Source organism: Artemia franciscana, chromosome 11, assembly GCF_032884065.1.
Source record: "Artemia franciscana chromosome 11, ASM3288406v1, whole genome shotgun sequence".
Lineage (NCBI taxonomy): Eukaryota > Metazoa > Arthropoda > Branchiopoda > Anostraca > Artemiidae > Artemia > Artemia franciscana.
The window spans coordinates 5,592,372-5,619,528 of NC_088873.1; the positions used below are offsets into that span (position 1 = coordinate 5,592,372).

Here is a 27,157-nt window from a genome sequence, read left to right on the forward strand (position 1 = left end):
AAGAACGAAGTATTGACGAGGGTCGAGCCCTCTCATATACGTATTAATTTCTTGTCGTTTTAAGTTTTAATGTTGCTCCTTACTTTCAGTTGAAAAAAATGTTTTTTTTATTTAATTTTTAAATGTCAAGGAATAAAAATGTAAGGTGAGCTGATCAGAGCGCTGAATGGGAAAATGTACGCGCACACGTATATCCTGTATCTAAATGTATTGAGATGATTGGCATGCATAAAAAGCGTTCTGACAAATATATTGATATGTGACACATCCTGTATTTGCATTTTATGTGTTTGTCTTTTCAATTTTATCCTATAAGAGAAAACGTGCTACATTCAGTGTAGCACATGTTACAGTGCTAACCATGATGGGATAGTCCTAAAAAAGGGGATAAACATAATGAAACATAAGGGGCTAAACATAATGAAATTGAGCTGAAATATCACTTTCGTGCTAAAGGTGGCAACTCTTGTTGTTTAAAATCTATTTTATACCTTAAAATCCAGCCTTAAAAAGAGAAAAAATAGACGGTACTGGAACTGTGGACATTTTAACGTCCAGCGAATATATGCTTTCCCCGCATATGATTGGAATTCTTCTTTTGAGCAACCCCAAGGACTACATGCCCGAGTCCACAGCCACGTACCAGAACCAATACTGGTTGCAACCCTAAATTTGGGATAAAAATGGGACAAGTCCTAAACAGCACTTTTGTGCTACAGGTGACAACCCTGTGTATACTGTTTTTCCCTTAAGAAAGAAAATATCATAAATTTAAACCAACGGAAAATGAAGCACTCCTGTAACACAGTAGAATAGGACAGTAACCGTATCTTAAAGACGAAGATATATGGTACTTCTGTATTATTCAGAACACACTCAATGAGTGAAGTTAGGTATCTTCTATCACTATGCGTTCCTTCTCGTAAAAGTATAAAGTCATTTTGTGTCCATTGACTAACTGTTTTGTTGTGGGCAACAACCCCTTATCCCAGAAAAATATAGTTGCCTCTTTTTCAGTCTTAGGAAAATCTCAAATCTTCATTTCAAAATCCATGTTCAGACACTATCTTCTATCACTGTGCTTAGCAAACTAAATTGAGTTTTGTCTTTGTGGCTATGAAACCGGATTTTCTCCTAAAATGTACCTGCATCGTAGATATCTATATATATATATATATATCACCATTAAGAAAATATCTTTGTGGTGGGTCTTTTTCATTTTAAATAACTTAAAAAGAAATTATTTTCCTTTTAAATGGACTGAAACCAATTATAGAGCTGCCGTTTTGGTTATTTTCTAATTGAGGTAATTATAATGGTTAGGCGACTAATGATGTACCATGTATAAGTGGCTCGTTTATTTAGCCTACTGCTCATAACAAAGCGTAATTTCATTCATGTTCAGTTTCCCTGTTAGTATCCAGATAATTACTACTTTATATTTAAAATATTATTTATTATATAAATATTTCTTTTTATATTATATAATATAAAAATATTTCTATTATATTTGTACAAATAAAAATATCTCTATTTAAAATATTATTACTCGATATACTAGAGCTAGATAGAACATACGTATTTTGACGAAGTAATTTAACTTTCTTGTTAGTAGTGTGCTAATACTAACTTAATGCCTTTTATGGGAAATGCAAAAACAAAAATGATTATTTTTGTATGTGGATCCATTAAGATGAGTACGCTTGCTTCACAGATAAATTGAATTGAAATGGCTATCGAAACAGCAATTACATACAGATAGAATAGATAGGAAATCTTGAACCAGGACTTAATTTCGTTTAGGATCGTTTTAACTTTCGAAATTGTCTATGAAAGAGATTAATAAAGGAATGTATCTATGGGACAGAGAGGCTGCCGGGTTTGAAGCCCTATTCTCCCAAAAGTATTTCTCGTAGATTGGTAGTAAAACTGCAGGTAAAAAGACAATTTCGCTAAGAAATTGAAAAAAAAAATCTTCGACTCGCGATTTTGTCTTGAAATGGTTGTGAAATAACCTTTGAGCCTCCTCCAACCAAAATTTTTTCGGCGATATCCCCCAACCAACCAAACTCTTTTCGGTGAGAGGGTTAAAGACCCCAACGAAATCTCCTAATGGTTAGGATTTTCCTCAAAATTTCTTATAGTTTAAAAAAATCACTAGGATTTTACTGTTTCACGACTTTGTCTACCCCCTCCCATCCTCCTCCGAAAAAAGTTCTAGAAATAAAAATAATTTTAAGAAATGCATTTTCAGTATACTTAGCTTTTTTATCTGCGGAAGAGAAGTGTCTATCCAGTCCTATTTTTTTCAGGAAAGGTGTAAGTATTTGAAAAATGTTTTTTTTCCCAAAAAATATTGTATTTTTATCGAACGATGCACAATTTTTAGTATAAATGGAGGGAGGCAAACCACATCTTCTGTCATTCTCCCTCTCCAACGGGCATGTCTTTGTTATGAATTACTTGAAATTTTCCAAAGTATATGTAGACACAAATTTGGGCGAGGTTTACTTGAAATTCTCCATATGTCTTCTGCTATCGGCTGAACTTTGCGGACTTCCTTGAAAAAGTTAAACAAAGTTCAACTTCTTTCCGATAGCAATAAAGTCAACATATTTATGCGAGGAAAACGGTTTATTAACTTCATGGACAGCTTTATCAACTTATTGACGCCGCGGGAGCCCTGCATAAGTGGTTGAAAAAGTATCACCATAAAAATAAATATACAACCAAAGGTGAATTCTGTATTATTTTGTTCGGTTTTGCTCAAAATCATAGAGTTTATTTTTTATATAGAGTTTATTTCATATAGAGTTTAGCAACAAACGGAAAAAGGAAGTTGCTAAGTGGTTATTTCCTTTTTGTTCTGTGTTTTCTCTTTCTAATTGTGCATCGCTAACTGGCCGTGAATTATCTTATCTACAGTTAAATGAATTTATCATACAGGAGGGATATATAGGGGATTTCCTCTCCCGTGAGGCCTCCATTAAAATTTTTTTTATCCGCTAAAAACGGTCAAATTTCGGCCTAAGTGTCTGAACCCCCCCCCGGAGATAGAAATTTAATTGAAGCTTTAAAAAACGAAACTATCAGAATAAAGATAGGAAATCTCCATCGTTTAATTCACACTTTTATCTCCATCCCATCTCCATCCATTGCAAAATAAAAAAGGCAATAAAAGAAAGAAAAAAAGGCGCCCTATGCCTGCGATCATGCGATTTTATGGGACACTTCGTCCCATGCGATTTTCCTTGTGGCTCTAGATGGAGGACTGTAATTCTTCTTTGTTGGTTATCGGCTATAGAGATTACATTGGTGTGATTTCATTTTGATTTACCCTAATTTAGTGGAGTTTCAGGCTGTTTTTTGATATTTGATTTTTTTTTGGCTAGGAACTCTTCATTAAGATTAATCGAAATAATAGTTACCAATGCTGAATCAGCTCCAAAAGGCGATTCCTCATCACCTGGCCATTTTTTTTTATGTGTTTTTAAATTTTCGTGGCTATAGGATAGATGAGAGCAGCCATAATATCTGAAAAAAAATGAAGTCATGCAAAAGCTGAAGGCCTGAGGGAGTCAAGTAGAGGGAGATGATTAAAATGCCCAGAGTGGGAATTTTGCTTGCCCAGAGCCAGTCATGCTCTCAAAGGCTAGTTATTGAAAAAGGAATAAAACTAAAACCAATTATAAAATTATATACAATACAACTAAACCTAAATCATTATATTCCGACTAGATTTAGTTAAAACACGTAAAACTATAAAAGCAGATTGGACACCTGCCGAAATAAACCCTCGAAAGAATACGATTTTTCACCTTATTCTACGTTCAAGATTGAAAAATATTGAATTAGACACGTTTAAGGTTTTCCCCAGTATTGATCTTTTTTCTGGAAGTTTTTCTAGGAGAATGGAAGTGAATCGCATTCCATGAGACTGGGAAAGGGAAAAAAGTAGTTCTTTGACAGAGGAGATTATTCAGAGTGGGAGTATTATCGAACTGCATTTATTCGACATGAGGGAAGTATTGTATGGTTTTTGCAGACATTGGAATTTTGTGAATGAATTGCTGCGCTCCTGAGCGTTGGTGATCGGTATAACGTTCTTCCGATGAACAGTATCTAAGAAAAAGCTTTTTGGAAGAACTAAAAATATTTAGAAATTTTCTATATCGATGCTGTCACGTGTAAAGGTTGTATCTGATTTCATACTTCTGAGGTATTTGCCAAAACCATTTGCTAACTCTACTCGAAGGGATGGTCAACAGGGTAATATAAAACTGGAGGGTGTAGTTGTGATTGATCATACATCGCCCTTTTAATCCCCCCGTTTGAAATGATTTTTGACAGTCATCTCAGATGTGTGAAAACAGTTAAGTTCAGAACACCTGGAAAATTGTGTACCTTATTTGCATAATTTACGTCACATTCCACCCTTGCATAGCTGATTAACGCTACGTTGACAAAGGTGATACAGAGGCAATCTAACTGCCTATATACAATTAGCTCATGCATCCAAAGCGTGAAATCAGCGGCATTTCAGTGTTTTCCTCTGAGAATTGTTTGTGTCTTTGAGTGATTAAAAACAAAGGCAGGTTTTTTCAACTGAAAGTAAGGATCCACATTAAAACTTAAACAAACCGAGATTATTACGATATTGGGAGGATACCGCCTCCACAATACCTTGCTCTTCACAAAAAAGGCAGGCCTTTTTCAACTGAAAGTAAGGATCAACAATAAAACTTGAGCGAACTGAAATTATTACGATATTGGGAGGATACTCCCTCCGCAATACCTTGCTCTTCACGCTAACGTTATTTAGAATGTTCAAAAATCCATCTTATTCAAATTTAACGAACCTCGTGTTTCACTATTTATTCGTAAAGGATTGGGATACACAATCATACTTTAGCGTAAAAGGCGAAGTATTTAAGAAGGGTCACTCCACACAATCCACCACTGAAAATTCCCCCGAGAAAAAATTCGCCTCTCGAAAAATGTCTATTTATTTCCAAATAACAAATTCTATTTGTAAGCAACAGGCAATTGGTTCTTCCTTTTTGAATTAAATGAAAATAACAAGCTTTTTAACCGAATGTAAGGAACGACATCAAAACTTAAAACGAACAGAAATTATTCCATATATGAAAGGTGCCGTTTCCTCCTCAACGCCTCGCTCTTTACTGTAAAGTTTCACTCTTTGTCGCAACTTTACCTTTTAAAACGATAAAAACTTTAGCGTAAAGAGTGAGGCGTTGAGGGGGGGGGGCAACAGCTTTTAATATACGGAAATATTACTGTTTGTTTTAAGTTTTAATGTTGCTGCTCATTTTCAGTTAAAAAAACTTGTTTTTTTCTATTTAATTTCTGAACGTTTTTCAACAAATATAGGTTCGACTTTGGCTCACGGTTCATGAAAAACTAAAACTCAATTTGCAAATTAATTTTGGAAGATTTATTCCTTATATGAAGGGTTTCCCCCTCATTACCGTATTCTTACGCTAAAGCTGTTAGCATTAAAAAAAAAAGCTTCCTATTCTAATTAAAAAGCCCCCGTTTTTCAGCAAACGCTTTTAAAAATTTGGGACAAACAGTCAAACTTTAGTTTAAAGAGCAAGGTATTAAGGAGGGGGACACCTTTCATATATTTAGAGGCCAACTCTGCCCCACGCGGAAATCTTCTTCGGTGGAAGTTAATTCAACGTAAAAGAAAACCCCGTCAAATTCCCTCCAGACAGTTCCATCCTCACTGAGAATTCCCTCCCTGTAAAATTGCTTGCGAACGATTAAGCCTGAAAAATTATCCTTAACATTCTTTCATTTGAAGAAACCTTTAATCTCAAATCGGTTTCTCGATCACTCCAGAAATGCCCCCTTCCGTGGAAATTGTTTCCCAGAAATCAAAAGACGCGGAAAATAGTCCACAGATAATTCCGCCGGAACATCCCAACATGAACAATTGGCAGAAACCGTAACACATCCGGACCGGCACTGATGTTTTCAATAATTTAGTATTTGTTATTAAAATATTTATAATATTCAATGCTACTACTACTTCTACTACTAACAACTCATCCCAGCACCAAACCGCCTGAGGCCATTGACGAATTAGGGCTATATATTTGCAAATTAGAGAGGGGGGAGGTAAAGTGTAGAGGGCCTGCATGCAAAACGTGTTAGATACAATTATTCTTCATATTATGAAGTAAGAACTGTTTCGTGACTTCAAAATGTCTAAATACTTTACCCTAATACTTACCTAATTTTTATAGTATTCAATGCTACTACCAATACTACTACTAACAACTCACCGCAGCACCAAACCACCTGATGCCATTGATAAATTAGGGCTATATATTTGGATATGAGAGAGGGGGGGGTAAACTATATAGGGTCTGCATGCGAAATGTTGTGTTGGTACAATTATTCTGCATATTACGAAGTAAGAATTGTTTTCGGACTTCAAAATGTCTAAATATTTTAGCCCTCCTCCCCCCTTATGTGCAAATATGTAGCCCAAATTATATATTTTGCATCTATTCTGTCTCTTGTCTCTGTCTTGTCTCGCGCTAAGCTGAAAAAAAACTTACGAAGGCACCGGTCTGTTCTCAAGTTTTACGCAGCGTAAACTTGAGTGAGTGGCGCATAATACACAAGTACCAAAATTCTTTCCCCCTAGGGAAAAAATCAAATAAAATTCTCAAATTTGGAAAGCCTTATTGTCCACAATGGGGTATGTTCCGGTGGTCAGCTTTCCTGGGGATATTTCCTGCGCGGGCATTTTCATTGGGGGAGATTTTCCGTGTTTTTTCCAAGGGTATTTTCCGCCGGTTTTATTTTCTGGGTGGGGTTAAACGCTGGTCACCGAATAAGGACAAGGAACGATAAAAAGAGACTGCTAATATCCTTAGATACGTCAAACGAGGTATGATCAATGCCAATACAACCGAATTGGAATCTTTTCTTAGGTTTGAGATGCAGATGCAGAGAGTAGTTGCCAGCATGTTAGCCATAGGGGATTAGGTCCAAGGAGGTATGCAGAAGTATTTTCTGTGCTGACCGGGCACAGCAAAAAAAAAAAGTAAATTATGTATATAATTAGGTTATATCTTCAGTAGGAGAAGCTTTTCAGTCTCCCTCTCCCACAAAAAAGACTAATATGGAAATTAGAAAACGAACCAGGACAAATCAGAACTCAAAGCCTTCCATTGTCTGCTTGAGTGAATTTGTTTCCTTGTCTCGAGTGGTTGTGAAGCATGCAGAAATATTCATTATAACTTGTTTAATTCTTTGATTAAGCAATATAGGCGAGGCCTAAAACTGACTAAGTTACAACAATTCCAAATATGTTTTTAACTTTATGCCAATGAGTTGGTAATGTAAAATCAAATGCAAATAAACATACGGTCTAGAATAACGAGCATAAAACTAAGCTCATTAAACGTCTGATAAAAGGGCTAGCTTCTAAAAGGTGTCGTCACACTGAAAAAAAAAAAAAAAAAAAAAAAACAACAACAACAACAAACGAACTAAGGCTTGTCTATGCAAAACAAAACCTGAAAGTTTAGCCTGTTATTATCAGTTATTATTATATAATTATTATATTATATTGTATCAGTTATTACTATATTATTATTATATTATATCAGTCATTTTTATTATTATTATCAGATATTATCAGTTGTTATACTATTGAATATTATATATATTTGGTATTTATTATTATATTATATATTGACTATTAAACTATTATACTATTAAACATATGGAAAATCTTCTTAAAAAAGCTTTTCTCGTGGATGGGAGGGGGCTCGTCATAGGTAAACCATTTAGTAAATTTGAAACCACTAGAGGGGTGATGGATTTTTCTACACGGCTTATTAGTTTTACTAAATGCTTGGTAAGTTTTTTAATAGTGCAGTAAATTCAACACTACAAGCTTGAGCCTATACATATAAAAGAAACTATGCTAAGAAACTATGCTTAGTTTATGGGGAGGAGGGAGAGTCCTCATAAGTGGATAAGTCACTAGCGATATGTTTTTTAGAGGATTTTTCTTGATGACTGCTCAGCCTTACCCAGCCTTACCCTTACGGCAAGTATAATAATAATCCATTGGCAGGTTATAATAATAGCATGGTAAGGTTTTGCTATCAAACACTACTTAGAAAATTCGCTTCTTAGAAAAGATTCTTAGTTTATGGGAGAGGGGTGGTAAGTAGTTCAGCTGGGAGATTATAAAAACTTAAGGGAGATAATAAAACTTAAAGATTTTCAGGGTTGACATTTGACCTGATTACAGAAATTTTCGTTCCCCTTGCTTAACTACATTCTTAATTAATAAGGCATTTTTTTTCGGAAAATGATTGTTTGCCCTAGCTCTGAATTATAAGGACACAAATCTTTAGACTCAGACACTTAAGCTTTTTAGTATCCCTCGACGTAGAGCAATTTTTTACTTCCAAATGTGCTCAGTTTTATAAGCACCTTTCCCCCTAGAAGGTTGTAATTTTGGAATAAAACATTTTTGTGCGAAGAAAAAGTAGGTTCAAACCTCTTATTGAATTAGTCTTAAAATATGCCTTTAAAACATCGCTGAAAAAAGTTGTATTTTGGCTTGCCGCATGTCACTGTCTTTAAGCTAATTAAATTTTTTAAGTACAAAACTGTACAATTTTTTAAGCGTAAAAAAAGAGTTACATCACTGCTTCTCAGGCGAAAAAGTGATTTTCTCTGTTACTCAAGATCCTTATCTTCTTATTACCATCAATTTTCATTACCAAGACGGTAATTTTTCCATCTGAGATTTTCGGCTATGAGGATTCCGAATTTAACATCGTACTTGCATTTTATAAATGAAAAATTAAAATGGTCCGTAATTGATTTGAAGAGTCTTTAGTTGACTCTAATCCATTTTCAGTTATTCTCTACCAATACTAGGTTTTCAGAACTTTTACGAGATTCCTGTTACAGACAGAAGAAACTGCTGTTTCCAGTTCCATCTTTTCGAATTTTAATGAATTACACCTTACTTCTTGATTCTGGTTGGCCACTCCCAAATTTTATGCTACAAAGTTGGACACTGTTAAAAATACGAACGGCATACAGAATTGGAACTGTAGTCGTACGCAGTTTGATTTTTATCGCCAAGTGTGCCTATCCAGGGATAAGTCTAAGTGTTTACTGAGAGAAAGTCACAAGAGTCCGGCTGCGTTTACTGAGAGAAAGTAACAAGAGTCGGGCTGCAAAACACAATTTTTTCGTTGAGATTTCAAAATTGCACAATTACACGCAATACTCTGGCTTTTTTGGAGAAAGGTTACCATTTTAGCCCCAAATTTTAGCACTAAAAGTGCTATAAATAAGACTGAAACCAGATAAAATACAGCTTGTTTAATTTTCAGTTTTAAAGTTGTAGTTATTTTCAGTTGTGCATTACGGTTTTCTTTTGCAGAGAAGTTCACGTGACAGTGTATCCTGCGAATCTCACACAAAGTCAATAATTTCCTCCAGCCGGGGAATAAGCACTGAAACTCAAACATCACCTTTGTCATCTCCGCATTCGACCCGTAGGCATCATCATCATCGTCATGGAAATGGTTCTGGAGAGTGTCAGATCGTTGAAAGACAAAGAATCAGTCGACGGCAATGTCCAAGCTCTGGTTGGCATCGACGAGCTGGAACACAGGTACTAGCTACTTTGAGATTGGCTACTTTGGCTAATTATTCCTTCGCTTATTTGGCTACTCAATCCTTGGCTACTTTGCCACTCCATTGGCTACTTTCGTTACTTATTCCTTGAGGATGAAACGGTCCCTTGAGAGCCCTGGAGAAGAGGGAATCCCTCCCCTGTCTTCGTGTTTGGTTGGAAAGACTTTTTCTTAACATTTATTTTGAGCTTTCTAAATTTTTTCTGTATAATCAAAGGTATTTTGGAACTTGGTTAGAATTAGTTTGTAGCTCATAATTGTGTATAAATCACTTTTCGTGAATAACTCCATTCGTCTTTTCTTGATTTTAAGAGTTCTGAAGAAAAAATTAGGGCATTAAAACCTTAAGACGAGCAGAAATAAAGTCATATGTCAGTTTCGCCTTAAAATCAGTATGAGTTACTGTTATGAATAAATGAAATTTAAAACAAATATAAATAAAAATTAATAATCACATAAATAATTATGGTAACAAGAATTATTATACTGGATTAAATAAATCCTAAAATGAGCTGGGTTTAGGGGAGATTAGCCCCACTCCTGTTTGTGATAATTTTGGTTAAATTTGCAGAATTCTAGACATTTTGTGACAAAATCTATTAGTCCTTGTTTTAATTCAAGATATGGATAATTCCCCCCCCCCCCACAAAAAATTCTCCTTGAAAGGTTCAAATATCCTTTGAGCCGTCTCCAAGACATTGTACACATGGTGTTTTGATCAACTGAATGCGCACAATGTATTTTGATTTAGCTCTATCTTCTCCTCCCAAGTCATAATTCAATTTCCACTTGCCCCTCTCCCTCAACAGTCCCTTGGTACCGCCAAATGGTGGAAACGCAGTTTTGATAACCTTGCAACTAGTGTTGTATTTTGATTTACCTCTCTACTTGACCATGTATGGATTAGAAGCTCCTTAGGAGCTCATCCATGCTTTGGGAGATTAGGTAGTGCTTTCAGGGAGTGTAGCTGATCCAATTTAAGATTTGGTGGACTGGAGAGAAATTAGCCCCTTCCTCCTCCCCTAGTACGAAATTCTACCCAGACCGGCACCCTTCCTCTCCCCCACAATGCTTGAAAATTTTAACTCTAACCCCAAGCCGTTCCTGAGTTATTGCAGATATGCTATTTCGATTACCTGGATACGTATAGTTTCGTTCGATTTACCTATACCAAGGGCTGTATTCAGAATTTTGTTTGGGGGGGGGGGGTGCAAAAAATTGAAAAAAAAGCATCAAAAACGTGGTTTATTTATTTTATTACATTTTTACGAGTCGGAAAAACATTTTTTGGGAGGGGGGTCAAACCCTCTACCTTCTCCACTGAATACGACCTTACCGCTACCTCCTCCTCAAATTCAAAATTGCACTTGAGGTTCACTTGATCCCCCTCCCCTTCAACGTCCCCTGAATGTTTAAACTCCATCCCCAAAGTTATTCCCGAAATACTGCCGATAATCTGAAAATGTGGTTGCAAACACGTCTTTTGGTTTAATCAGGTACTTGTGTCATTTCCAAAGCAAACCTTGTGGAAAATCTCGGTGTATCAAACGATCCCTAAAACATCATATCTGATTGGACAACCAAGACCAGACCTTGTCGCCTCTTCTACTAAAACCTATCTGCCAACAGTGAGTAATTTATATAATTTAGGTTCATTACACCCGGTGCTCCTGAGCAAAATCGCTATCTTGAAATTTGGGTCAGATATCTTTCTGGTTACGGGTCAGTAGAAAAGGCACGGGAGAAAGCTTGGTTGTCCTCCAATCACCTTCGACAATTAAAAAGGGCAAGGGTCAATAGGAAAAAATGACCCATTTATTTCCTTTTTTTGGGGGGGGGGGTGTCTCGAAACATTTGTCTCTTAACTTTTTTTTTTGTCTAAAAACCTGAGGCTGCTAGTTTCAAATTGATCGAGACGAATAGTATTTTTCCCACTTCCGATCTCCCCCCTCCCACTCACCCACCTCCTGAAACAAAATATGCTATTTTTTTCTTCCCTGAGAACGATTTCAAGCCACTCGTAAAGTTTCAAGCCACTGAGCACCCCAGATGATTCTTTCAAAACCATTGAGACCTTTAAAATCGATCTGTGAACAATTGACCATTTGCCCTTACAACCCTTGTCCCAGGGACTGTGGTGGTCGTATCATACTTGAAGGCATTTTCTTTTGACTAGTCTGATTGAAGAGGTTATCTCAAAGTTTTGATTGGATGTCTTCTTCCTTCTTCCTTCTCTTCCTTCTCTTCTTGTCTTCCTTCTCTTGCCCTCCAATGACTTGAGGCTCTTGAAAAGGCCACTAGACTTTTAATGAATCCCCTAACAAGTTTTAAACGACCACCTTTCCATACGGCACATGACTCTTCAATGAGGTATTAGGGCACCGCGCTTCCTTTGATTCGACCTGTTCTAAATGAAACGTGGCTAGTATTTTTGTGTTAAACCATACTTCCTCACAACTAAATTTCACACAAAATATATTTCCGACGTTAGATCCAAAAAATTCCCTTGAGGAATTGGGAAGCTCCTTAGGAAAACAGTCCTCGTGAAGGAAAAAGAAAATTGGTCTCTTGGGAGACACACAAGACACATAACATCCAAATGTCAACTTACCTCTCTGGTGTCGTCGATCTGAACAACGACTGCTGAACTTCTTCTTCATGATAGAGCTAAAAAATGTGATATTTTATCATTGTTTAGTTTAATGGGTTGGAAACGTAACTCCATTTGGGTTGGATCATAGTCAGACAACTGAAACTTAAATCCCTCCACGTAGAAAGAGTCATCATGATTGTACTATAACAACTACAGCGGATCCTAGACTTCATGAACAGATCACATGTCAAGCGTTTGATTTATAGAGCGTATATATTGCCGGGGAGTCGGTGTTTCTGCTACCGCCAGAAAATTCTCCACCAGGAAATCCCCCCCCCACGGAAAACATTTCCTGCGTTAGCTCTAAAACATTCCTTTGATAAATTAAATAAATAACCGAGTCAACTACAATCGTTATTTCAAGTTATTTTTTTTATTTTTCACAATATCGAATAGAAAGAAACAGAAAAAGCATTATAACCAAGAATACTGAAAAAAAAAACAACAGCAAATGAATGTAGACTGACAGTTTAATTTATATAGGCCTATATATGCTTCTTTAATGTGTTGCCTTTTTATACTCACCCCTGAAAGTCTTGATAACTTTTGATTCAGTAACTAAAAAAGAGAAAACATTTAAAATGTACTTTATTTTCAGTAAAGTGCAAATAATATCCTGGTCTTTAGAAGGCACGGGTGGCGTTAGCCCCACTCCTCTTAATTTCCGCTCGTTTTGAGTTTGACTCGGTTATCTACTTAATTTTTGTCCGTTTTAGATTTCATTTTATTTATTGATCGTGATTTATGGTAGGTTTATGCTTGAAAAATTATATCAGCTTATTTCTGCCAGTTTTTGGTTTAACATAGCTCTTTACTATTCTTTGAAAACTTCTTTTGTGAAGTAGATTTTTTAATTAATATATGTTCGTTGTTAGTTGACATAATCTTTTTAATTGGCCAAGAATTTTTTTTTTATAATTTCGGTTCATCTCTATTTTCTCTAAGAATTCGAATTTTCGCCTACTTTTCATATGTTCCACAAAATCTTTCAACAATTTTAAATAATATAAGCCATTTTGACAATCTGGATGCACATCCTCCACAACTTTCCCTGAGAAATGAAATTTGTCTTTATTCTGTTCCAAAGACATTGTATCTATGCTATTTTGACACCTTTTTGATTTAGTTCAAGAGTAAGAGTAGAAGTAGCAATTGTAGTTATATCGTTATGAGCATACCTGCACATACAGGGGAGTTCCGTCTTGCTGGAATTGGCCCGAGGGATCTCCTTCGGGGAAAAAGTTAGCCTGAAGATACTCTTTTTATTACTTAGCACACATCTATGGTAACTTGGCCGTATTGAGGTGGGTAGGCGCTACTCGGTTTGAACTACTCTTCGAAAATTTTGTCCGACTCTTAAAATAATAGCAAAAACGCATGTATACAATTTTTTTCCGTTTTGCAAAGCTTTTTTTGTCCCCCCCCCAAAAAAAATAAAACGCCCTCCCCCCTGAACCAAAACTCCTAAATACGGCCATGATGGCAACACTCCCATGAGATAAAGTTCTATATTTACTCTGTTTGTCATCTTCCTATCCTCCATATCGAGTCTGAATTTACGGCTTTAAAATGAGTTTGATGATTTAAAAAAATTGATAAAAATAATATAGTAAAACTTATAATTTTTATTGTTTTATTTATTTCAAATTAATTGAAAGAAGAATGCGTTTCGTGGTATTATTTTTAAGCATAGCACCAGCGCAAATGACTTTTCGCCGATAGCAATATGGTTTTGCTGATTCACAACGTCCAGAATTTCGAGGTCTCAGTTTATTTTTTAAATCTTCTAAGTCAATTTGGGAACCGGGCTAAGTGCCATAAATTCTATTTCCCTTTCCATTTGTTGAAAATAGTTGAGTCTCTATGGAACTTAGACATGATTTACCACGAAAAACTTGACAGATAGAGATATTTATAAAATGAAGACTATTGACGTTATTATGATTGTTTTTGAATGGCTTGAAATAAAATATTTTGTAGATTCAGGGTTCTGATTTGTACTAAGGATGAACGCTGTTTCAGTTTCTCAGGCCCTCTCCCCTTGAAATGGTAAGGGATGTACATTTTTCCCGGCTCTTTTTTGTGGAGCTGAAAATTTATGGCCTGATTTGTCACTTGTCAACCTTTTCTCCAGGTTTTTCCCTCCAGAATAGCGTCTGTTTAACTTCTTTTTCAAGGAATCAACAGACAGGTTTTCAGGGATAATCTTTGTTGGGATACCATTGGACGAGTGGATACATAACGTCTTGCAAAGCTGCTCTTTACTCGGCGTGGTAATTTCTCCTCTGCTAGGCAAATTGGCCGTACCGTATTTCTGCGTGTTTGTAATATTTTTTGTAATTTAAGTATATTTTTTTCATAATATAGTCTCTCGACTATATTTAGTTTTACCCTTTAAAGGCTACGAGCCTGAGAAAATTTGCCTGATTTTTAAAAAAATGGGGAGACCCCCTAAAATTCATAGAATCTTAATGACAATCTTATCATCAGATTCAGCGTATCAGAAAACCCTTCTAAAGATGTTTCAAACTTTTATCTGCAAAAATATGGAATTTTGTGTTTTTTTTTTTGCTAGAAGAAAGATCGCCCATGTGTGTTTATTTATTTTTTTCTCTCCAGGGGTAGTCGTATTGACCCAATGTCCTAGAATATCATGAGAGGGCTAATTCGAACGGAAATTAAAAATTCTAGTGCCCTTTTTAAATGACGAAAAAGATAGGCCCGATTAAAACGCCCAAAATCGCCCGATGAAAATTTTGAAATAGCCTTTTTGTTCGTCATAGTTGAAAGGTCCAATAACCATGCCTTTGAATGTAACATGACCCCCCTCTGCCTCAGGTTAAAGATATTTAAGTTACAGAATTTGCCCATTGTTTACGCATAGTATTTTTTATTGGGAAGTATGCATACATTTTTGGGTGGGGGAGGGGAGAATTTTCTTCTGGGGCTTTTTCCATGGGGAAATTTTCCATGTTGAGGGAAGTTTCCAGGGGGTGAACTTGTCAGGGGAAATTCAATGGGTGAATATGCAAGAATTTCTATGCATAATTATTTTTATGTCTTACTTTCTCTTTCCGGTCTCAATTTATGTTTAGCAAGGTGTAGTTATTAGGAGTAATTGTCACCGGGATTGTATTATCTAGAGATTAAAAAACGATCAGAAACTTTAAAAAACGTCACCATCTCCCACTTATGCTACACCTCTCATGTCACTCCACAATGCCGAACTAGAGTCAGTCTGTTGGAAGCTTTACCATGTTCACCACGCTGGGTTGGGCAAGTATATTTGAAAATTAGCAAATATATTTGGTCTTAGGCAGGTTGAACCAAGAATTTAGAATTGAAACATGAGACCAATAGTTTCGCCTAGAATCAAGAGGATCAAACAGTCCGTTGATTTTTGAGTTAAAATGGAATAGTTGTGGGCATCAAGTCATGGCTAATTGTAGAAAAAGCCAAGACAGATAATCCAATTGAGTGAGAAGAGAAACGTGGCATTAAGTTTTTTCTATGTAAGTAAGGAGCAACATAAAACTAAAAATGAACACAAGTTATTACATATATCAAGGGGGTTGCCTCCTCCTCAACACCTCACTCTTTACGCTAAAGTTTGAATGTTGTCAAAATTCTTTAAGAATGACTCCTGAAACACAAGGGTCGTTTAATTAGAACAATAAGAAGGTTTTTTTTTAAAGTACTCAAAAACTTTAGCGTAAAGAGCGAGATGCTGAGGAGAGGGCAACCCCCTTCATACACATAATAATTTCTGTTCGTTTTAAGTTTTAATGTTGCTTTATACTTTTAGTTGAAAAATGTTTTTTTATTTAATTATTCCAAAATAGAGCCTCAGAGAAAAGAAAAACCTAAGGAAAACCTAGTGACAAAAGATTATGTATTATGTAAATCACATTATCAGAATGCATCTAATTTTTTCTTTGCTTCAGCTGCTCAGAATTATTCTAAAATATAACTTTGGAAAAACAACAACAAAAAACAAAAAAACACATACACAAATTTCAAAGCAAGCTGATGTAATTCAAGATCTGACTAAAATGGTACATCAAAGCAAAAAAATCTACATTAAATTTATTTAATTGCTAAATATTTAAATCATCTTCTGAAAGTTTACCCCATAGCTATCAAACAGTTCGTGGTAACGAACTGTAGTAAGGAGCGACCCGGCTCAATAGTAACCAAAACTCTAAAAAATGGAATTTTGATACCAATACCTACATCAAAAGAATCGAATTTTAATGCTGATTTTAAATATATAAGTTTCATCAAGTTTAGTCTTACCCATCAAAAGTTACGAGCCTGAGAAAATTTGCGTTATTTTAGAAAATAGGGGGAAACGCCCCCTAGAAGTCATAGAATCTTGACGAAAATCACACCATCAGATTCAGCGTATCAGAGAACCCTACTGTAGAAGTTTCAAGCTCCTATCTACAAAAATGTGGAATTTTATATTTTTTGCCAGAAGGCAGATCACGGATGCGTGTTTATTTGTTGTTTTTTTTCCCAGGGGTGATCGTATCGACCCAGTTGTCCTAGAATGTTGCAAGAGGGCTCATTCGAACGGAAATGAAAAGTTCTAGTGCCCTTTTTAAGTGACCAAAAAAATTGGAGGGCACCTAGGCCCTCTCCCACGCTAATTATTTTACCAAAGTCAACGGATCAAAATTCTGAGATAGCTATTTTATTCAGCTTAGAGTCGAAAAACCTTATAACTTTGTCTTTGGGGACGACTTACTCTCCCACAGTCCCCGTGGGAGGGGCAACAAACTTTGACCAGTGCTTACATATAGTAATGGTTATTGGGAAGTGTACAGGCGTTTTCAGGAGGATTTTTTTGGTTGGGGGAGGGGTTGAGAAGAGGAGGATATGCTTGGGGAACTTTCCATCGATAATTTGTCATGGGGGAAGAAAATCTCCATGAAGGGAGCGCAGGATTTACTAGCATTATTTAAAAAAAACAATGAAAAAATAAATATGAAAAAGTTCTTTCAGCTTGAAGTAAGGAGCAGCATTAAAACTTAAAACAAACAGAAATTATTTCCCATTTGAGGGGCTCACCTCCTCCTAATACCTCGCTCTTTACGCTAAAGTATTTTTAGTAATTTCAACTATTTATTCTACGGCTTTTGTGATTCTGGGGTCATTCTTAATGAATTGGGATAAAATTTAAGCTTTAGTGTAAAGAGCGAGGATCTGACAAGGGGGCGAACCCCCTCATATATGTAATAAAAATATGAGAATACAAAAGTTCTTTACGTAAGCTAATTTATAAGTTACGTAAATCTTTTACTAATAAAAATATTCGTAAAAAATAAAAAATTCTAGTTGCCTTATTAATTAACCAAAAAATCGGAGGGCAACTAGGCTTCCTCTCCCGCTCTTTTTTCTCAAAATCATTCGATCAACATTATGAGAAAGCAATTTAGCAAAAAAAAAAAAAAAAAAAAAAAAAATGCAAATTTTGTTTTAATTATTCCTCAGCGGAGAGCCAAAATCAAAACATGCATTGATTCAAAAACGTTCAGAAATTAAATTAAAAAAAAAACAAGTTTTTTTAACTGAAAGTAAGGAGCGACATTAAAACTTAAAACGACCAGAAATTACTTCGTATATGAAAGAGGCTGCTTCCTCATCAACGCCCCGCTCTTTACGCTAAAGTTTTTTACTGTTTTAAAAAGAAGAATTGAGAAAAAGAGTCAAACTTTAGCGTAAAGAGCGAGGCGTTGATGAGGAAGCAGCCTCTTTCATATACGAAGTAATTTCTGGTCGTTTTAAGTTTTAATGTCGCTCCTTACTTTCAGTTAAAAAAACTTGTTTTTTTTATTTAATCATTAAATAGGACTTATATTCGAGTTTCACTTAATTCGTCAAGTTAACAGGAAAAGTGTGTTGACCGCGATTGGCATGAGCGCCAACGCGAAATTGTAGAAAAAAGGGGAAAATGCTTGATTTTACGTTTTAAGCATCACTAAAACGAAACAATTTCGTTTCTGTTGTCTATTGTTTACTTTTTGTATTCATCGGTAATTCACTCATAACTAAATATTGGTAAATTATGTGCAATACCTATTGTTACTTGCTGAGAATCACACTTCATATTATGTAATTGTCTAGTTTTTTTCAAAAACAAACAAACAAACAACAAAATACAAGATGTATTCTTTTGTTCCCATTAGTTGCTTTTGATAATCATTGGTAATTCATTCATAATTAAGTACTGGTAAATCATAATCAGTGCCTGTTGCTATTGGCTGTGAATCTCACTTTATATTACGTAACTGTCTAGCTTTTTTTATAAAAAAAGAAAAAAAAATACAAGATGTTTTTCATTTTGAAAAAAAAACATACACAATCTATCTTTTTTATTTTTCTCTGTTTGTTTTGATATTCATCGCTGATTTATTCATTACTAAAATGCATAAATTATTCCCAGTGCTGTGTTCTTACTTAATAAGTCCATCGTGATTTGGGATTGTTTTTGTTTTCCACTAAACAATTTACGTCGTCTGACAAATCCAGGAGTCTAATATCTGATAAAGCATTTAATGCTGGTTATTTATGACCTATTCTTTTCCAGGACTCTGGCCGGTCTAGCGATTCTGGTTCAATATGTTTGAGTCGGACCTCCCTTGAAGCAACCATACTGGGAAAATTAGATTCTCCGAGGCGAGATAGGGAAAATCAAGAATTGAAATATCCCTTTTCTGAGCCCTCTGCTGTGAGGAAGTACAAAGAAGGAAGCATGCGTAGCCTAGATAAAGTCACATCTCCCATCAAATCTGAAAGTGTTAGAGCAAGCAGACAGAGAAGCCTAGATACTGATAAACATCGCTTGTTTGATTATTATCATGAAAGACCAAAGGAGGGCTCCCTGTCGCGAAGTTTGTCTTTTATGCAACAGAGAGTTGATGAAGACAAAAGTGGCTCTTTGACCCCTCAGTCGAGGCGTAAATTGCATAATTCTGGATCCGGTGAATTTAAAAATGAAAGTTTAGACAGCTTGTGCACTCCTATGATTCATCGAAAGATCCGTTCGCTTGAGACAGGAAAAACGCGTGAATTTGGGAATCGGCGATTGCTTGATAAATTAAGGGATTTGAGTGGTAGCTTTAATTCTGATTCAAGTCCAAGTCCATCAAGCCCGAAGTGTGAATTTTCATCACCTTTTAGTACTCATGACAGTGGGAATTCAACATTAAATGAAAAAGATTCGTTGAGTATGTTTAGAGGGCGTTGTAGCGCTGACAGTTCCCCCCATTCTCAAGTTGATTCTGGCCTTGCTACGACTGGGAGTAGAGCATCACAGGATAGTAATCCAACTAAGAGTATATCTTCAACCCGAAGCTCTGAAAAATTTGATACCTCAAGAAGTATTGAATCAAATCGGGGATCAGAGGTTGAAGTAAAATCCGAAAAAAAGTCAAGCGATTCTACGAGTGATTCCACTGCAAAAAACTCATCGCCTTCGACTAATCCGGATTCGGCATCTCCTCTTTATGGCAATATTGAGCCGTACAAACCCAGTTTGGATGATAGTGGAGAATCTCATTTACTTCCTTTACAGCAGTATATACTAGAGCAAGTAAGTAGTTTTTTCGTATTTTCTAGATATTGTATACAACCAAGGCCGTTGCCATGGGAGAGTGTTTGACCCCCCCCCCTGAAATTTCTGCATGAATCGTAAAAACATAACAAAAATATTTCAATAATTTTTTATTCGTATTTTAATTTATCCTCTACTCTATTGTAATAAAAATGAAATTTCAGAAATTACAAAATTACTATTACTGTTAAGCGATTTGTTTGAAATCTGCGCCCCTAAAAGTTCTTGGATCTAGCCTTGATCGATCCCTACTCGGCAGGCTGGTTTATTTGTCATTCTTGGATCGTATCTTAGCGTTATTATTGTGTTATTCTTTAGTTTTAAGGCATGGGGGGGGGGCAAATCAACAATTCCAATTGAATTAAGAAATTCTGGCTTGGATTCAATTCTTCCTTTCTGTTTATTCTTCACAGAATAACTTTTACAGGATTTGCATTTTCTAGGGAGACAATTCGTAAAATTAAAGTATATGTTTTACTTACTTCTTTTTTGAGTGGTGCTAAAATAGTGCGCTCTTTCATTTCATTGTAATATTGATTAACTCGTGGATACTTTCTGTTCGACTTGTCATGCTCGTTGTCGCGTGTCTCCTAACTGCTGATTTTGTTTTGCATAAATTTAATTTATGGTTCGTTGTGATTCTCGCTATCGCAAGTCCGCTAAGTACAAATTTTGTTGTGCGTTATTTTCGCTTGTGATTCGTTGTGATTCTCTCCGTTACTTTTCTACGAGTTGCGGATTTTGTTGCACGTCGTTTTCATTTGCGATTCGATGTGATTTTCGTTTCACTGAGAACCAAATATGTTAAACAAGTTAAAATATAGAAAGAAATTGAAGAGCTATTGTAAAGATTGTGCACCTTCACTCTTTTACGGCTTTTCTTAGAAAAAATTAAACGATTTAAGTAGTATGTTGAATTATTTTTCCCAAAAGCAATTAAGACGATCTGTAAAAACGTTGAAAAATTGAAAAGGGCCAAAGAGAGGGATTGTTTTATCTCTGATTCGAATTAATGACACATTTGGCGAAAGTACTACAAATCTTAATTTTAGAATAAGGGTTACACTAGTAGTGGTAAGCTTTTAAGAGACGATCACGTCCCGGGTATTTTTATCTTAATGAAATTTTATATTTAGAAGGAATTCATGTCTCAGAGCTCTTATTTCAAATCCCGACCAAATCTTGGAAAACACTTTGAATTACGTTCACTGCGTGAGCGTAATTCTTTCTTCCTTTTTATTCGCAGTTTCGATGTTTTCAGAAGCGATTGACAGTTTTAGCATCAATCCATTCTTTACGTGTTTCTCTTAGTATTGTGGTGTTTTTTGGCAAGAAATTTGATATAGTGACATGCTTTCATTTACGACCTGCTGGTTTTTATCACGTATGTTTAATAGCAAGAATAATATGAGATCGTGTTAATTCTTTGTTCTACTCTAGTGCTCTTTCTGCTTTGTGAATTCTATGCTAATAACTCAATACCGAAAAACCATAAAGATCTCCATTCAACTGACAATTTAATAAATTATTAAGTATAATAAGATAATAAGTATTTAATAAATTAATAAGAAAATCTAATAAGTATGATATCATCTTAGTGTTTTCATTTAACCAGAAAACGGAAATTATGCTTTGTTTTTGTGTTGGGTGAGTCTTAGAATAATGATAAAAAACTGATAAAGAAAAGAAATAAGTTAAAGATTCAGCAATCACAACTTGTTAAATTTAATAGAAACAATGGATCTACGAGATTGCTTCTCAATTTTGAATAAGATTTCACTTATTGTTAGTCCTCAACCAGAAAATGGAAAATATGCTTTGATAAATATTATAATTAGCAAGAAATTAGCGAGATTGCTTCTCAATTCAAAATATAATTTCATCTTAGAGTTTACCTTAAACCAGAAAATTATTAATATTAAATCAGAAAATATTCAAAATATAATTTCATCTAAGAGTTTACCTTAAACCAGAAAATTATTAATATTCTTCAGTAAATATAATAATAATTGTCTAAATAAATATTGTTTAAATAAATAAATATGCATGAAAAAAATGCTGAATTTTGATAGAACCAAAGAATTTACGAGATAACGTTTCGATTTTTTTTTTACCACTAGTCAAGTCACGGAAAGGAATGCCCTAGATAAATGAAGTTTGCTACATTGTTGTCTTTTTAATGCCATAAATTTTTGGCATGTCAAATTGGTAATTTTTGTAGAAACACCCTTGGGATGAAAGTTGGGAGTGTCACATTAGATTTTCGACATTTAGTGTATGCGCCATTTACGTTTTGCCGGATGTTGGAAACGAAAGCAGACATTTTAAAACTCTCTCTTGAGTGATGTCTTTTAATTTAAACTATAATTGTTCTGATTTTTTATTCGAAAATTAAACGTATTGGAAATAGTGGAAATTAATAAGATGTTATCTATATATATAAAAATAAGTTGTCTGTGTGTGGATCTGTGTGTGGATCAGGTGACGTCATGTTTGTCCGCATATGACGTCTGAATTATTTCACACTAATACAAAAGAAGAAAAAAACTAAAAAAGGTAAAAACTACAAAAAAAACTAAAAAGAAAAAAAACTAAAAAAGCTAAAAAACTAAAAAAAAACTAAAAAAAGGTAAAAATCTAATAACTAAAAAAAAACTGAAAAAAATAAAAAAAGGCAAAAACTACAAAAAAAATAAAAACTAATAAAAAAACTAAAATAGCTAAAAAACTAAAAAAACTAAAAAAAAAACTAAAAAAAGGTAAAAAACTAAAAAAAACTAAAAACTAAAAAAGAAAAAAACTAAAAAAAAGGAAAAAACTGAAAAATAAAAGAGAAAAAGAAAACTAAAAAAATATGAATAAATATATATAAAAATAAGTTGTTTGTGGGTTATGTCTGTCTGTCTGTCTGTCGAGTGACGTCGTGTTTGTCCGCATATGACGTCTGAATTATTTCACACTAATACAAAAGAAGAAAAAAAACTAAAAAAGGTAAAAACTACAAAAAAAACTAAAAAGAAAAAAAACTAAAAAAGCTAAAAAACTAAAAAAAACTAAAAAAAGGAAAAAAACTAAAAACAAAAAAAAAACTGAAAAAACTAAAAAAAGGCAAAAACTAAAAAAAAACTAAAAACTAATAAAAAAACTAAAAAAGCTAAAAAACTAAAAAAACTAAAAAAACTAAAAAAGGTAAAAAACAAAAAAAACTAAAAACTAAAAAAGAAAAAACTAAAAAAAAGGAAAAAACTGAAAAATAAGAGAAAAAGAAAACTAAAAAAATATTAATAAATATAAAAAATATAAATATAAATATAATATAAATTAGCAATCAACAAAGCACCGAGACACAAATGACGACCGGGACACAGGGAGTATAAATGACGACCAGGACATAAGTAAAAAAAAAAAAACTAAAAAAACTAAAAAAATGGTAAAAACTACAAAAAAACTAAAAACTAATAAAAAAACTAAAAAATCTAAAAATCTAAATAAACTAAAAAAGAAAAAAAAGAAAAAAGGAAAAAAATAAAGGAGAAAAACAAAACTAAAAAACGAATGTATATACAGACCGGGACACCGGGATACAAATGACGACCGGGACACAGGGAATATAAATGACGACCGGGACACAGGGACACAACTACAATGGGGACGCCGGGGGGCACAGGGGGATATAAATGACGACCGGGACACCGGGACACAAGGAATATAAATGACGCCCGGGACACTCAAAGAGAAATCACAGACTGGAACACCGGGACACAAATGACGACCGGGACACAGGGAATATAAATGACGACCGGGACACAGGGACATAACTACAAAGGGGACGCCGGGGTGCACAGGGGGATATATAAATGACGATGGCGACTCAGGGAATGGTCGATTAGCAATCACCATCAACAAAGCTCAAGGGCAATCATTAGAATCATGAGGTATAGATCTGAATACGGATTGTTTTCCCATGGACCATTATATGTTGCATGTTCAAGAGTCGGTAAACCTGACAATCTATTTATATGCACAGACAATGGGACAGCAAAGAATGTTGTATATTCGCAAGTTTTACGTAGTTAAAAACATATATATATATATATATATATATATATATATATATATATATATATATATATATATATATATATATATATATATATATATATATATATATATATATATATATATATATATATATCTATATTCACAGGTGGGACATAGGGACACAACTACAATGGCGCGTAACTAATATGGCGCGTAACGACTTACGCGCGCGGGGGGGCTTGGGGGGGGCGCGAAGCGCCCCCACCAACTAGGTGTTGGGGTGGCGCGAAGCGCCACCCCAACAGCTAGTTAAAAATATATATTTATATCTATCTCTATTCACAGGTGGGACACAGGGACACAGCTACAATGGCGCGTAACTAATATGGCGCGTAACGACTTACGCGCGCGGGGGGCTTGGGGGGCGCGAAGCGCCCCACCAACTAGGTGTTGGGGTGGCGCGAAGCGCCACCCCAACAGCTAGTCAGTAGATAAAAGTTTATATGATTTTGTATGAACTTTGTTCCTATCATTTCCAGTTTTACGCAAGTCGGCTCTCCCGAATCAAAACGTATTAAGTGTAGACTTTAAGTTTAATACTTATAACTGAATTAATGCTTATTATGCCTTTCAAGAGCTTTAGGTAGTTCAGAAACTGTATTTTACAACAGTTTTGCAGACTTTCGTGCATTTTCTTTTTCTTTTTCTTTTTAGACTTAAGACTCAGTTTTTGTAAACTTTACGGTATCCCTATCGCCTAAAATAGGCTACAAGGTTTTTGATGACTCGCTCCTTTATATATTTACCATATTCGCCGATTATATCGAAATTCTATCAACCGCTCCCCCCCCGCCTTGCCCAGAAAATTTCGTTGTTTCCCTAGAACTAAATATACTCCCTGTTGGGGTAACCTGTTGGTTTGAACAGTATTTATATGCTTCATTTTAAGGCGGCACACTTTAGCCCTGTAAATATACTCTGGTGTTTCCAAAGGTTCCAATTTACACAAATGTGGGGAAAGAAGGGGGTGGGGATTTTTTTTTCATTTTTTAATGAACATACAAAAATGGTAATTTTCAAAATCTAGGGCTTAGGCAATTTTTTTTTGAAAATACCGGAAAAGGTATTTTTCTAAATTCAGCCCAATTGATGTCCCTGCCCGACTGCTTGCAGTTGTTTTCCGTACGATCAGTCCTTTGGCTCATCCTGGCTTCCGAAAACTTCTTTTCTGTTGGTTTGAATTTGGCTTAAAATACGAACATATAATAAGTAACAACTTGTTGTTTTTTCAACCGTCTACCTAAAATTGTAAAAAATAATGGAGTAATAACGAAAAAAGAAGCGAAATTAACGAAAAAAAATCACAACAAGACAGAGCACGATTTAGGAGCCTACCAAAAAATTGCAGACAGACTTCATGGGGTGTCAACCATACAGTTTTAAAACAGTCAACTTCCTTGTTGGAAAAGTCAAGTATGAAGAAAAACCAGATCTACCTCGCATCACAACGTTGTTTACAAACGTTGTAAACATCAAAGAATCAGAGAGGGATTAGAGGCACTGAAACAATTCTCAAGTATACCATATTTTTTCCCTTTTTTCTGTTGCTGTTGTTGCTGTTGCGTAGTACACGAGGGAGTGTTTCAATACTCTGCATCTCAGAGCATTTCATTTTCAAATTGAATGCCGTCTTGGGTTTGGAAATATCAATTTAAATGTGAAGGAAAACCAAATCCGCCTTGCATCGCAAACGGTGACAACACTGTAAACTTCAAACAATCAGAGGGATAGAAGCACGGAAATAATTTTTGAATTTTTCATAAAATTTCTTTCGTTTTGTTGTTGCTTTTGCTGTGCGCAGGACAGAAGGGACTATAACAGCACTCCTTAACTCAAAAAATTTCATTCTCAAATTGAATAGCATCTTGGTTCGGCATTGTGAACTTAATAGTGTAGTAGGACCCGATCCGCCTCGCATCACAAATACTAGAAACATCAACACACAGAAAGGGGTTAGAAGCACGGAAATAATTTTTAACTATACCCTGCATGTTATTTCCTTTTACTGTTGCTTTTACTGTGCTTAGAACAGAAGGGACTGTTTCAGCTCATGTAGCTCAAAGAGTACTGTAGAGCAGGGGCGTAATTCATTATGGGGCAGGGGGCAACCACCCCTCCCAGATCTTGGTCCCCCAAACCCCAATTTGCCCCCCCCCCCAGCTTAAAATTTAGTTTCTTCCTAAATCTTGTCAAAACTAACATAAACCTGCATAATTCAAGCATCAACAGAAACAGATCAGTTTTTTTAGTACACATTTACCTTTTAAGAATAATATAAAGTATTTTATAGTACTTTTATAGTACCTTTATTTTTTATTATTTTTTAGTTTTTACAGTCATTTTCATTTGATTTTTGAAACTTGGCTCCAAATTCCCCCCGGAGGATTTTGATCTGTTACAGAAAATCCCAAAACCCCCTTATTAAAAGTATTCTGCAGGTTACTCTGCTACATACATGGTAAGCTTTCAAAAGGAATTTTAAATTTAAATCTTCAAATACAAATTATCCTCATGAAAAGTCTGAAAACATTATTTTCTCCAAACAAAATTAACCATAATAAAGCCTCAAGATTCGAGTTTGCACCTTCATTTTTACAGTTTTTATGGCACTTGTTATTAACAAGTGACATATGGCGATCGCAAATTCTGTCGGTCTGTCGGTCGGTCGGTCTGTCTGTCTCGGTTTTGCTACTCCAGGCACTTCCAGGCAAGCTAGGACGATGAAACTTGGCAGGAGTATCAGGGACCAGACCAGATTAAATTAGAAATAGTTTTCCCGATTTGACCATCTGGGGGAGAGTGGGGACCGGTTAACTCGGAAAAAATAGAAAAAATGAAGTATTTTTAACTTACGAACGGGTGGTGGGATCTTAATGAAATTTGAAGTTTGGAATGAGATCGTGTCTCAGAGCTTTTATTTTAAATCTCGACTGGATCCGGTGACATTGGGGGGAGTTGAGGGGGGAACCTAAAATCTTGGAAAACGCTTAAAGTGGAGGGATCGGGACGAAACTTGGTGGGAAAAATTATCACAAGTCTTAGATACGTGATGACATAACCGGAACGGATCCACTC

The 27,157-nt window shown here is 35.2% G+C and overlaps 1 protein-coding gene across 1 annotated transcript in view; it reads left to right on the plus strand.

Moving 5' to 3' along the window:
* LOC136032725 (uncharacterized) overlaps nucleotides 1–27,157 on the plus strand; it is a gene marked incomplete in the record, with an annotated part of 160,949 nt that overhangs the window by 74,657 nt on the left and 59,135 nt on the right. Inside the window, 2 exon segments of the mRNA XM_065713042.1 lie at nucleotides 9,455–9,688; nucleotides 18,956–19,960. Coding sequence (XP_065569114.1) covers nucleotides 9,455–9,688; nucleotides 18,956–19,960 — 1,239 coding nt within the window.